This window comes from Diachasma alloeum, unplaced genomic scaffold, assembly GCF_001412515.2.
Source record: "Diachasma alloeum isolate Michigan unplaced genomic scaffold, Dall2.0 Dall_scaffold_00782, whole genome shotgun sequence".
In the NCBI taxonomy this organism is placed as follows: domain Eukaryota; kingdom Metazoa; phylum Arthropoda; class Insecta; order Hymenoptera; family Braconidae; genus Diachasma; species Diachasma alloeum.
Genome location: NW_021680912.1, coordinates 120,914 through 134,793, shown reverse-complemented (window position 1 = coordinate 134,793; position 13,880 = coordinate 120,914). Strand labels below are relative to the sequence as shown.

The 13,880-nt window shown below is 35.8% G+C and overlaps 1 protein-coding gene across 2 annotated transcripts in view; it reads left to right on the top strand.

The window, feature by feature from the left end:
- The window catches only part of LOC107044726 (synaptotagmin-7), a 188,303-nt gene that overhangs the window by 163,619 nt on the left and 10,804 nt on the right, over window positions 1–13,880 (top strand). For both annotated transcript variants that reach the window (XM_015266734.1, XM_015266735.1), the window contains 4 exons: window positions 1,678–1,689; window positions 6,089–6,248; window positions 7,745–7,885; window positions 10,154–10,301. In XM_015266734.1, coding sequence (XP_015122220.1) covers window positions 1,678–1,689; window positions 6,089–6,248; window positions 7,745–7,885; window positions 10,154–10,301 — 461 coding nt within the window. The remainder of the gene's footprint in view (window positions 1–1,677; window positions 1,690–6,088; window positions 6,249–7,744; window positions 7,886–10,153; window positions 10,302–13,880) is intronic.

The window sequence follows — 13,880 nt, the reverse complement described above, 5'->3', positions numbered from 1 at the left end:
TTTGGAGGTTTTCGATGTTTGTATTCATAGTCGAAACTCGATCTTGATGCAAGCCAACCTCCGATGAACTTCGTTCCTCGTTATACGCTGAGTGCAATTACCCAAGCATGGTACCATTATTCTCGGTTGGCGAGGGGAAAAAGCCAACTGAAGTCGGCGAGGGTGAAGACGGGAAATGGGAGGGAAGTAAATGAGGAGCATCGAGTTTGTGGGGACGAGAGGAGAATTTGAAATTGTTGGGGTTGTCTTGGGTTTGAGTGGTGGATTCGAGGGGATAATTTGTAGGGGCGAACGGTGTGAATTATTGGGTATTTATCGGGTGGGGATCATTAACTGAAGTGTGGATTGATTTAAAGTGAGTGGGGAAAAGAAAAGTTTTCAATTTTTTGCAAAAATCGGATTTTTTTTATTCCCTTTCTTTTTAATTCAAAATTTTTGTGATTTTTAAACATTTTTTGAAATCTAACGAGTAAAAAATTCTAGAAATAAGTAAAATTTCCTCTCATTCCAATGGAGTTTGAAGCTAAAATTAACATTTCGATGAAAAACGTCCAGAAAATTATGAATTTCAGTTGAATTATTCCACAAAAATTAATGAAAACATGAAAATTTGGGTAAATATAGTCCTGAATTTGTATTTAATTGCCTATTCAAACATCGAAAGTCTAAATTTGTTTATAAATATTGAAAAACTTTTTAAGAATCTAAAATAATACCAGACCTCCGCAGAAAGTTAAATTTTCAAGAAGTCACTTGGAAATAGTTCTCATCAATTTTAAATTATTAAATTATCACTTTAAATTACAATTATAATTTAGAATAAAAAATGAAATTAAAAATCTAAATTACCGCTTATTTTATAATGTTTTAATTTCAAAATAAATTCAACGCAAAAATCCCATTATTCAGAGATTAATGTCTCCGTCTTAGATATAATGATTCTGTCAAATCCATTCATGAACAAATGTTGAAAAGCGACAAAAACTTTCCTCTCTCAATCCAATTAACTAAATTAAAAAACACCTTAAACATCTCTAATAAAAAATCCCATTTGAGAACTCTCAGCATCAAACCGGAAACGGCTCCTTGTACTTCATAATCCCACCGTCGATTTTCTCCACTAAAAATCTCTAAAGCGATTACGAACACTCATGAATTGCAAGCGCAGTTCTCGGGATTTATCACACCACTCAGAGCCAACTTGTACAATTATTGGTAACGATTTACATTTATAGGACACTCAAGAAGATAGTAGACTAGGTTATAGTTCTCCGGTGCTACCGCCCCCCCCCCAATTCCATCGACTTCGGTCAACATAACAGATACAGGATGTCTATCTGCGAGTTACATCTTCGCTGAGTCGAGAGATTGGGATTTAGTGAAACGAGAAAAGTTTGAGTGGACACAAGACCCCCAGTTAACTAGAATAGAATAACAACGGGAAGAATGAATGCTCCTGTCATACCTCAGGGAAATAGCAATTTCTCATTTTCAATCGCTTATTTTCCAGCGCAGTCGATATAACATCGTTTTACGCTATTTTATCCAACGGAGATGAGCGTTTTTTTCCATTTTAAAAATGAAGATTATCTGTGTGACACTGTTTTAACTAATGCTGCTTTCTTCGCTTTAATTTTCTGTTTCATGGCATCGCTATGTTGGGGGAATAATCTGCAGGGCGCAGTTAGAGTAAGTACAACTGCGTATTAATCATCAGACTGTGTACAATGTTAATTACAGCACAGAGAAAATTGTGTTTCACGTTTTTATTATTATATCACTGTTGTTATTGTTGGAATAATAATGTGTTGGACTTTATGTGTCAAAATCTGTAGATATTTCGGGGACATGAAAATTAACAAATGCACTGTTGAAAATTATTGAATGAAATTATAAGGAATTTCGTTATTAGAAGTTCGAAATTTTAGGGAGAAATCGATGAAAACAATAAATTTAACTTCCATCATGTCATGGAAATAAATTCTTGGATAATGAGAAAATTCAGTGTAATTTAATATTAAATGTTCATGTTTTAATTAAGAATTCAAGTGAATTGAAGAACTCGTCTTCCTCTCGCCAAAAAAATTTCAATTCCACCAAATCGTCACTGAAATCTTAAATTAGATTATTTTCCCCCGTAAATGGAGCGTCACACTCCTGGAAATTCCTATCCAACTGTCCGTGAATTTCGTTATTAAAAGTTCGCAATTTTATGAAGAAATCGATGAAAACAATAAATCTAACTTCCATCATGTCATGGAAATAAATTCTTGGATAATGAGAAAATTCAGTGTAATTTAGTATCAAATGTTCATGTTTTAATTAAGAATTCAAGTGAATTGAAAAACTCGTCTTCCTCTCGCTAAAAATTTTTAATTCCATCAAATTGTCACTGAAATCTTAAATTAGATTATTTTCCCCCGTAAATGGAGCGTCACACTCCTGGAAATTTCTATCCAACTGTCCGTGAATTTCGTTATTAAGAGTTCGAAATTTTATGGAGAAATCGATGAAACAGTAAATTTTACTTCCATCATGTCATGGAAATAAATTCTTGGATAATGAGAAAATTCAGTGTAATTTAGTATTAAATGTTCATGTTTTAATTAAAACTTCAAGTGAATTGAAAAGCTCTCGTGTTCCTCTTGCTACAAATTTTTAATGCCATCAAATTGTCAAATGCACTGAATCTCACTGAATGCACTGAAGTCTCAAATTAAATGATTTCCCCCCCTAAATGGAGCGTCACACTCCTGGAAATTTCTATTCAACTGCCCATGAAATTTCAATTGTTTTCTAACAGTGTACAAAAACAATGTTCTCGTAAATTTCTACAGAATAGTCAGTATCTTTTCAGAATGGATTCCAATGCAATGAAAATTCCATTGGATTCCATAACGAAAATCCATTGGATATCGTGACTGCACAGAGATAAAAATCGGTATAAAACCGATAAATGTAAATCAGTGTATGAGTGTAAACGTTTTACGACTTGAGAAATATCCCGAGAAAAACTGTTTTGTCTATTTTACACATTCAGAAAGCATCTTAAGGATCCTCTCTGCATGGAATGCACGTTTGCACGTCTCACAAAAATGACGTCACACTAAATTTTTGTCTATATTTGCACCTCGTCCGTGATATATGTGTGTATGTGTGAGTGTACTCTCCACTGTTTGACTGACGACTATTGTTCCGAATGCTCCATGTATCTGTCTCACAGTGTTCTGACGCACGTATTTCTGTACCACTTGCAAACATTATGAAACGATAATTTGTGATAACTACGTAGAAACTTGAGAACTTTGGGAATGTTCTTCGCTCTTCGGTAACTTCGTCGAGGGCGAATGTCGGTGGGGCAGGAAGTGGGGGAAATGGAAATGTTGGTGTTCAAGCGGTAATAAATGAAGTTGCGTTCCGTCAGATGTGGAACAGCCAATCGACTGCGCTAGACGCAAAAAGTTTTGACGGATTTTCAGATATTCTGGGGATTGTTCAGGTAGTAACTTTGGTATTCAGGAACTTGGGGTTGATAATTTTATTCCAATTGTTAAATCAATCATTCACATCTAGTTCCTTTAACATCTTTCATTACTCCTTACATCAGAATTCAGCTGGTGCCAGTAGAAAAATTATTGTCAGAAATTAAGACACGTTTTTCCTCAATTTCAAGTCATTCAATAATTTTAATAATTTTATTCCAATTGTTGCATTGATTATTCACATTTCTAATTCCTTTAACAACTTTCATTACTCCTTACATCAGAATTTAGCTGGTGCCAGTAAAAAAATTATTGTCGAAAATTAAGACACGTTTTTCCTCAAGTTCAAGTCATTTAATAGTTTTAATAATTTTATTCCAATTGCTGCATCAATCATTCACGTTACTAATTCCTTTAATGTCTTTAGTAAATATTCCTTACATCAGAATCTAGCTGTTGCCAGTAGAAAAACTAATGTCTAAAATTAAGACACTTTTTCCCCAAATTCAAGTGATTTTTAGAGTCTCAAATTTATACATTAAGACCTGTATTCCGGAAATTCAAGGGGTTTTACTAGAGCATTTTTAGTTTTAAACTTACAATGCCTCTTTTGCTTTTCCAAATACTTGTCTTCCAAAACGTCTTATAATTCGATCTCTTAATGTTGTTAATGTCCTCAAGTGTCTTGAACTGAGACAGAAAAAATGTCTTAAATTATGAAAATTTCCTGTCTATGAAACGTCTTAACGTTTTTAGACGCTAGTTTCTACAGTATAAAAAACAATTATCCATTCTGAAAGTCCCTTCGGCCCCCACGTGATCGCGAATAGCCCAGGAGGTATAACCGTGACATACATCTTCAATTTCAAGCAAGACGCCCCGACAAAAAATATTGGCAGAACTGACGGGAGTGAGCACGTTTGCCATTGCACCGGCTGGTTTCAATGGGCTCGCTATTTATCACGTGATCTTATCCATCCTCTCACTTTGTGTCAGCAGTGAAGCTGGGGTAATGACGGACACTCCAGCTTTCCATTCGCCCCAGATTTCCCTCTCAATTTCCTCATTGTACACTTAACATTCGCTGCTAGAAACTTGTTGAAATTTTCAGTGAATAATCTTGAAGCTTGTAACGGCTAATCTTCATGAAATTTTCATGATTTCTGTTATTTCGGAAAATTTAATTCCTTCAATCTTCAATGAAATTCAGATTTCCAGTTTTGTCTAAATATTTTTAATTAATTCCTTGCCGCCGATAAAAATGATTGACGCAACTCTTGCTTTGTAGACAATCCATTGAGACTTTAATTGAATTTAACGCCTGATTTTCACAATTAGTTTCACAGTTAGTCCAACAACCTCACTGAATATTCAAAATTCACGTTTGGCTATTAATTTAATAGGAAAATTGAGTACAGGAATTATTTCAGTAGCGAAGTGATAAAGCGGTTCAAGTCAATTTTGACTATTGGCCAATTTTCAATGAATATCTTGGAATCTAAGAGAGATACCAAAATTTTTATTATAACCTTTTTTGTAGAGCCGATTGAGGCCTACAATAAATATAATTACGAAAATTTCGCTATCTCCCTTAGATTCGGAAATATTCCTCAAAAACTCAACTGGGAGATAAGTTGACTTGAACCGTTTTACCACTTCACTACTGAATTATCGCAAAATTTCCAAGTGTCACTGGGAAAAAAGGATTTTAACCATGACTCATAACAATACAGTCGCAACAATCAAGTGTTTATAAAAATTCAGCGGATTACACACAACAAAGACTCTTCATTCCTCAACATTTGGTATTTTGAACAATAAATAAAGCATTTACAATTTTGAATTCTTCAATGTGCAATTCGGATTGCACAATGCGCCATTGAGACGGTTTCAATTATGGACAAGAACTCCATCTGCACATTATGTAACTAGACTCTGGAGATTGCAATTTCAGTAGACAAAGTCTTGAAGTAAAATATCAAATGTTGTTGTTGACCTTCAACAAAATGATTTCTTCCACACCCCTCCATTTTCACGTATTCCATTTTCATATTTCAATTTTTAGTAAACATTCCCTTGGGTTGAATCATGGATAAAGGCTGCTCGATAATTATCGATTGATAGGTGAATGTATTGCGGTTACGTCGTCAACCATAATAACCAATTAAATCCATCGATGAAGTTGACGCTGTCGAGTTCATGGCTGATTTGGTTATAGTTATAGGCACGTGCGCTCACGGCGTTTGATAGATTATTAGATCCCTATTGGATGGGGGCGGGTGGCTAATATGTTGCACACATCTCACTCTGTATCGCCCCCAAAATTACAGCAGTGTTTACACAACTGTCAACAGCTACTGCATTTGAATCCCCAAAATAACGACTCTATTCTATTTTTCATGTCAAACTGTAGACAATTTTCAATTAAAAATGTGTTCTCCTCTATTTTCTACATGTACATTTGTCTACATTGATGTCTATTTTTCGGCACATGTCAATATTAATCTATTCTGTATTGATTCACTGTGACACGAGTCTGTGAATTCGTGTGTAGATGTTGGCAAGGTCAGCAGACTGACATTTCGGGGTTATTTTTGTTTTTACAGAACGACTGGAAATCCTGGTAGCAAATCACCGGCCGGGGGAAGCGGCGGTACTGGCGGCGCCGGAGGTGGCAGTGGAGTCGGTGGGGGTGGTGAACCGCGCACTCCAACTGCTGGACCACAAAATAAGCAGCTGGCGAACGTTAAAGGAGACCATCCCTCGGTAAACTATTACACGGAATTATTACTCGGTGAAAGAAAACATGGGCAACTTTGTTATACTCTGAGGAGAAAAGTTGTTGGATTTTTTAATATCATTAGGGGACTCCGGGGAACTTGATAAAGTGATGTAAATTGGATTTTTGTGGCGATTGAAGTGCTAGACGAAAAATTACAGTTTCAAATGAATTCAAGTCAAACTTTTCTTTTGTGGATGGTACAATCGTTGGAGCTTTTATATTCAATTCATCGCCATTACCGGGTTTTCAACATTTTTGCGGGTGTCTGTATATAGAGGAGAGAATTTTTATCGAACTAAAGATATTTTTCGTTGCGAAATTGTAATTTTGAAAGTTATTCCATCGATTGCTCAGGAAAATTTAATTAAAAATCGAAAAAATTGTGACCCATCCTGCCCCTATGAATTAAAAAATATTGGGTAATTTGCAGTCGAGTCCGCAAATTGAAAAAATTCGTTTGTAGCGAACAAAAAATAATATTTCCAATTCTTGTGGTGGATTTTTGTTGCGATTGAAGTGCTAGACGAAAAATTACAGTTTCAAATGAATTCAAGTAATATTTCAAGTAATATTTCCAATTCTTGTTGTGACTGGGAGTGACAATTGGGAAATTCTAGTTTCACATGAATCAATAAAATGTCTTTTCTGGCTGCTACAATCATTCAAGCCCTTCAATCCAATTTATCTCCATTATTTTCTCTTCACCATTTTTGCGAGCGTCTGGAAACAGAAGTGACAAACTCTCCGGACCTTAAAAGATGTTTATTTGAGAAATAGACGAGTTTTAGAGTTTTTTCGTGAATAAACCGGAAAATTTATTTAAAAATCGCAGAACTTATGATCCATTCTGCCCCAGTAGATTAAAAAAACCTGCTTAATCTCAACTCGAGTTCTCAAACACAACGAAATTCGTTTGTAGTAGAAGAAATAATATTTCCGATTCAGTGGAAGTTGGAGAATGCGACATTCAATTGAATTAATATAAAACAACTTCTTTGTGTCCGCTAAAATCCTTGACGCATTTCAATTCCCTTTATCTCCAGCATCTGTTTTTCTAAATTTTTGCGAGTGTCTATCCACAGAAGAGACAAATCCTTCCGAATTAAAAACATGTTTGTTCAAGCAATTGACGAGTTTCAAGTTGTTTTATTTTTCAAAAAAATTTCGAAACAAATAAAAAAATCCCCGTGACTTAAATTATAATATATTTTGAGTTGTATCCCTGAAGAAACAGTGAACTATCCCATTTCACCGCATTTAATTTCATCAGCCTCTCAAACGAGAAAAAATCGTCTCCCCCGATCTAACCAATATTTCGGATTCGATTGCGTAGCCTTGTCTCCCATTAAAACCCCAAAACAAAACCTGAAGAGTAGAAAATGGAAACACGTGTACATTTCATCACAAAAAAAACGTTACCCCTGTGAAAGCCATCAGAAAAAAACCTAACTGAGTTCCATTTGTATTTTTCTGTTTGCAGAAAGCATTTTTACAGAGTAGATCAATCTCACTCGTGGATATGTACATCGACAATACCGAGCCCAGCGAAAACGTTGGACAAATACACTTTAGTCTTGAATATGACTATCAAAATACAACGCTCATCCTGCGCATAATACAGGTAATTAGCGTCCCCCAGTTTTCATTAAAATTATATCCCATTTTTCGTGCAACTCATCCACAAATGCATGCGTTACGAAACATTTCATTTGTATCAACTAATTGAAATGAAAATCCATTTGGATGAGTGTCCCTGATACCGATGATATCCATGTTAAACGTCCACTGCTTCAAACTGACGCTCGAATTAATTAAATTAAATCTATATGCATGGGTATGGTTAATGGGCAGTTGAAATAAACTCATTACAAGTTACAATTCATTTAATTGCAATGCGGAAATTGGCTGATCGAAATGCTCGACGTTCGTCGCATAAACTGAATACCCGAATGAGCTAGATTAATCTCACTGTCGTATCGAGTTTACAAGTGAGGAAAAAAAATGTCTTCGATGCTTATCCTCAAATTACGGGTTTTATCGCTCGACTCGAGAGACTCAATTATGCCCGGGGCACGGTATAATGAAGCCAGATTTTCTAGTGGAACTTTGGCCTTCTTTGAGAATCCATTTTTTTCCTCTTCTTTAGCTGAGATCACTTTCACGGGGTAATTACGGTAGCTTTTGAGATAATTTATTGATTAATACTGTCGTGCGACGAGAGGGGTTGAGATTATAATGGGAATTTTCTGCCTTTGGAGATTATTAGAAAAATTAGGGGTCACGGAGGGAAATATTCAGGAAAAATTACGGAACAATTCACGTAGTCCGCAATGGGGAATCGCTCTATTCAACACGATTCTGAAACTGCTCATTAACGGATCCATCAAAAATCGCATCTACTCATTCCCTGACAATTATTTCCCTCAATCTTTGGCTATTCTATCAACGTCATTTCCCCCTCGCAATTTCACTCGACGGGAAAATACTAATGAATTGTTTCCCCCGTAAGAAAGACCTCCCGCTCCATTGAAAGAAGTTATTTTCCCGGTTGGTAGCATTTAATTGAACGAGAAATGAATTTTCAGAGCTGAAAACAAGTTCTAAAACCAAGGAGAATGAAAACTCGAGAAATGGTCTGACTTATATCTTTTTTTTCCACTTCCCCAAAACGCTGGAGGGCAATATCGAGTGCTGAAATATGAGTTTGTTGCTGGGTAAGATGAGAATGTCTGTGAGACACGAAAATTGTTCAACTTTGGGGTATCTGTAAAGAAATGCTGCGTTCCACCAAGAAAACGAAATGCCTCGCGTCCGAAAACTGGATAACTAGGGCGCAACTGAGCTTCGGGATAACGGATTTGGTGGAAAGTTGGACATGTGGGTGGTCTCAGGGATGGGAGGAGCGAAGTTGGGCAGATATATGAGTGGGAAAAATATCAGAGGATCTATGAACTCGTGGGATTTTCTTTCCGTGTAAACAAACGCATAAATTCCAACGAAACTGTTGACAGCTCGTTAACCACAGCCTGATCCAACACAACTGTGCACTGTTTGGACAGTTTGAAATGGCTCTGGAAGGCACCACATGTGCTACCCGTATCATCCGAAATGCATTTTTATCTCCAATTTTTTTTTATTTGATAAATTGCTTTGACAATAAAAAAGGGAAATCATTCAAACTGGTCGCATTTTTTTCGCATGCACATCTCTGAAATTTTTAACCAGTGACTTTTCTCTGGAGTTGAAACGATGGAAATTGGATATTTCATTTCGATTATTCGTGGAAATGTGGAAAATTGAAATAGGTTGGAATTTTTTTTTCTAATTTCCACTTGAAATTCGTGGATTCACTTGAATTTTCAGTTGAAACTTGAAATTTTAGAAGTTTTCTCCCCCTTTTCCCCTGAAATCTTCATTATTTATATTATTAGACATTTCCGTTCCTTCGAAGAATCATGGAATCTCCAAGGAATATCCAAGAAAATAAATAAATAGAAAAACAAATAAATGAAAAGCCAAAGTCATTAAATCAAGAAAGTCAAGATCTTGAGGAAAATAATTACAAATGAGAAATAAAAGATGAATTTAAAAAAACTTTCGGCATTTTCTGGAATGATCGGGTGTAATGTACGTTTAATTTTTTCTGTGTGTTTCAAAATATCATTCATGAATATTCCATTATTCTTTAAAGAGAAAAAATTCAATTCCGACGAAACAATAATTTTTTCTAAAGTCATTAATCGGTTAGAACACTCAAAAACACATTCACATTCACATTCAAAAAACATTCACCCAAATAATCATTCCAATCCCCTCGAATGATCAAAACTTTGTAATTGACGTCATTATATGAAATTGTTGTAACGTACATGAAATCTTCACTTTCCAGGGTAAAGATCTACCAGCAAAGGACCTTTCAGGCACGTCCGATCCGTACGTGAGGGTCACACTACTGCCCGACAAGAAGCATCGTCTCGAGACTAAAATCAAAAGGAGAACTCTGAATCCAAGGTGGAATGAGACCCTCTACTTCGAAGGTAAGATAACGTGAAACGTGGTGAGCAATAATATTGTTACTTTCACACTCGGGCGAGTCCGTTTTGAAGTAAACGAGGAGCACTCGGGTGGCCCGAAGATGATGAAGAATGCCCCAATTATAACTAGCCGCTGAAATAATCCGGGCAATTTCTCTTTCGGACAGAACGAGCGAAAGAAATGTTTTCCGTTTGAGGGGATTAAAAGTCCACTTGGTGAGCTTTCACTGCAAAGCCACCGCTTTATCTTTATTTGGATGGAATAAAAATTGTTGCGAAACTATTCTGGATGCCAGCCATCGATCTAAACCTCTGTGTTTTGTAGCTGGACTAGAATCGAGAGCCAATCGCGACAATTTAGCGTCCATTGTTCGACAAATGGGCATTTTATCCTTGCAATATAGTCATAGACATAAATACAGAAAAAAAACGCTACGTGACTTTTATCGGGGAAAATATACAAGCTCTGGTTTATTTTATTTCGAATTGTGAATTTGGATTTTGCATGCAATTGTATTTTTTGTGTGTTGTATTTTTTAAATAATAATTCAAATTCGCCATTTGGGTTTTTATCATTTTTGAAAATAAAAAAATACGTGACTAATATTTTTCATCTAATTATTGTATTCCAACATTTTATTCGATGAGCAATTTAGCTTTCATTGTTCAAAAAACGGGAATTTTAGCCCTGAGATGTAGTCATAGGAATAAATACAGAAAAAAAATTAAATATACTACGTTCGAATTGGAACTTCAGATTTTGCACGCAATTTTTTTATTGCTGAATATGAAAATTGAATAAAAAAGTCTACACGTGTATTATTTTTATAATAATTTAATAAATCGTGGAAAATTCAGAACTGTAGACTTGGTTTTTTATAATTTTTGAAAATAAACAAATACGTGACTAATATTTTTCATTTAATTATCGTATTCCGCCATTTTATTCGATGAACATTATGAAAATTGGATTTTTAAAAACCCTCGGCATGTAAATTGGCAACTATATACTAAATGTTTCATAATTTAAAAAAATAGAAAAATACGTAACCACTATTTTTTATTTCATCATTGATGGAATCATTTCATCCTTCACAAAAAAAATACACCTTCATTTCGCTGGAGAATACCACTTTCCTCGTGATGAATTTGACGCTCTAATTCTGAGGACATTCTCAAATAATTCAAGACCCCACTGAGTACTTACCGGTTGCCCTCCAGTGACTAACTGCACGAAATAATAGAAAATAATTGGTGGATAATGGCTTCGCTGTTTCGCGTTTCATTTACCGGTCCAGCGGGGCTACTTGACTCGCCCTCTCCTCGATTCCCTCCTCAAGCCAGAAACCAACAGATCCATCCAATCTCCCAGCCTTTGTTTAGTATTCACTTCGCCTTAATGAACTCTCCTTTTTCACCTGAAAAACACTCACTCCAACACCATCTTCCCTCAGTTGCTCCCCCGTTCGTTCCCGGGAGTTCCCTTCAATTTGTACATCAATGTAATGAGAATTGAATTCCCCCCAAGTGATAAAAATTCAAAAAGAAATTGGATTCATGACATGACAGTTTCATTATTTTCCATACAACTCTGAAAATTTATCTATATCATTCCCCCCTGCAGGACAATTCATCTCTAATGGATGGATCGTCTCTCGAGGGACAGACATTTCAAAAAATTTTAGAGTTGTGACAAATCAGTTCCTTTCTATCCTTGGAATACAACGCGCAGGGAAATTTGTTGCTCCCTTACTTTCTCCTACGGAATATTCTTCAGCTCCCTCCATGAACCGAGAGATCTGTTTTACATACAAATTAAATTTTTTTTCCGCTTTGGTCAATTAAGAAAAATCTGCCTTGCATGTGCAGGGGAAGTGTCTTATGCATTTAAATAAAAATTATAGTGGCATCAACACGGTCGAATTTTTTTAGTAATTTTTATTCATTTCTCGGAAATTTTTTTTCTATGACAGTTTCATTGAAATTTCAACGAATTTGGACATTGAAAATTCACGATTTGAGGGAAAAAATAGTGGAAGGTGTAAATTTCTATTCAATTATTCGATGAAAATTAATAGAAACCAGGAAATTTCAGGTAAATATATTCATGAATAGCAACTCTTCTCTTCATTAAATTTTTTCAACTAAAAATAACAGAAAGTTGACATCTTCGTTATGAAAAATTCACAATTTGCTGAAAAAATTAATACAAACTATAAATTTTAGTTCAATTACTTAATGAAAATCCGACAATTATAAAAATAATGTTTAATTCAGCGCAATTTGATCGTAAATATTCACGTTTCGCTTGAAAACCCAAGCAAGTTTATAAAATTCTCGTCTTCCTGTTTCCCAGAAATTCATAATTCCCCCGAATGTTCTGCAAAACGATAAATTTCCTCATTTTCCCCTGCTAAATCGCATGAACCATTGTTCTCCCGAAAATTGCCCCTAAACTGCCCATAAAATACCAGTTCTTCTTGTCACCAGTCTCAACCAGTGATCGCTCGACGCAAAACTCCCCTCCAATTAATTAAACTAACAAATTTTCTCATCCCAAAAAACCGTCTGAAATAAATCCAGAGCTCCTCGTCATTACTCACCCCCAACCCTCGTATTTTCGTCATTTCGAGCGCTAGATCGCCCGGGAATTCCTCAGCGTCTTATTTTCGTGACCCTCATGCCCTCATTCCGCTGTCCCTTCACCACTTCCCTCATCCTCATCCACTTCAACACCACAGCCATTATCTCCATCGTCACGCTTACTAACCTGACGACTGCTCTCATCCACCCAGACAAAGGCTCTTCTCTCCCTCCCCATCATCCCCAGCAATTCCTGATACACACGAAACCCGAACCCAAACGCGATCCAGTGCGCATTCAACCTCAGCCTCGGGTTTTCTACCCCTTACCTGGGAATTACGGGATTCCCGTCGTAGTTTGAGGCACATGGCTCTCGATTTCTCATTGTCTTCCCTAGTTTCAGAAATGCAATGCCTCACTTTCCAACTATTATCAATTATTCCATTATTTCGAAACTATTACTCTTCCGACACACACTGATGGACTGATCCATTTATTCCAAACGAAATTCGTTAACTATTAACGAATGGTAGAGTTGAATATGACCAAGTGAATATTTCAGTAGCGAAGTGGTCAAACGGTTTAAGTCGACTTAGCTCTTAACTGAGTTTTCGAGGAATATCTCAAAATCTAAGGGAGATAGCGAAATTTTCGTACATATATTTTTTGAAGGTCTTAATGTGCTCTACCGAAAAGGTCATAACAGAAATTTTGCTATCTATCTTAGATTACGAGATATTCATTGAAAACTCATGAGTAGTTAAAATCGACTTGAACGGTTGACCACTTCGCTACTGATTTGTTAAAGTAGCTCTACCCTTCGGCCGGGCTACGCTGTACTTTTTGATATTTCCAGTTTTTTAATTTTTCAACTAAATTACATGGAAAAAATTTGAAAAAATTGATACCCAGTCAGTATTATCTAAATTAAATTTCGCAAAATATTGATATTTTTTCGAACATTTCCCTCTTATAAATGGATAATAAAACTTGTTTGCA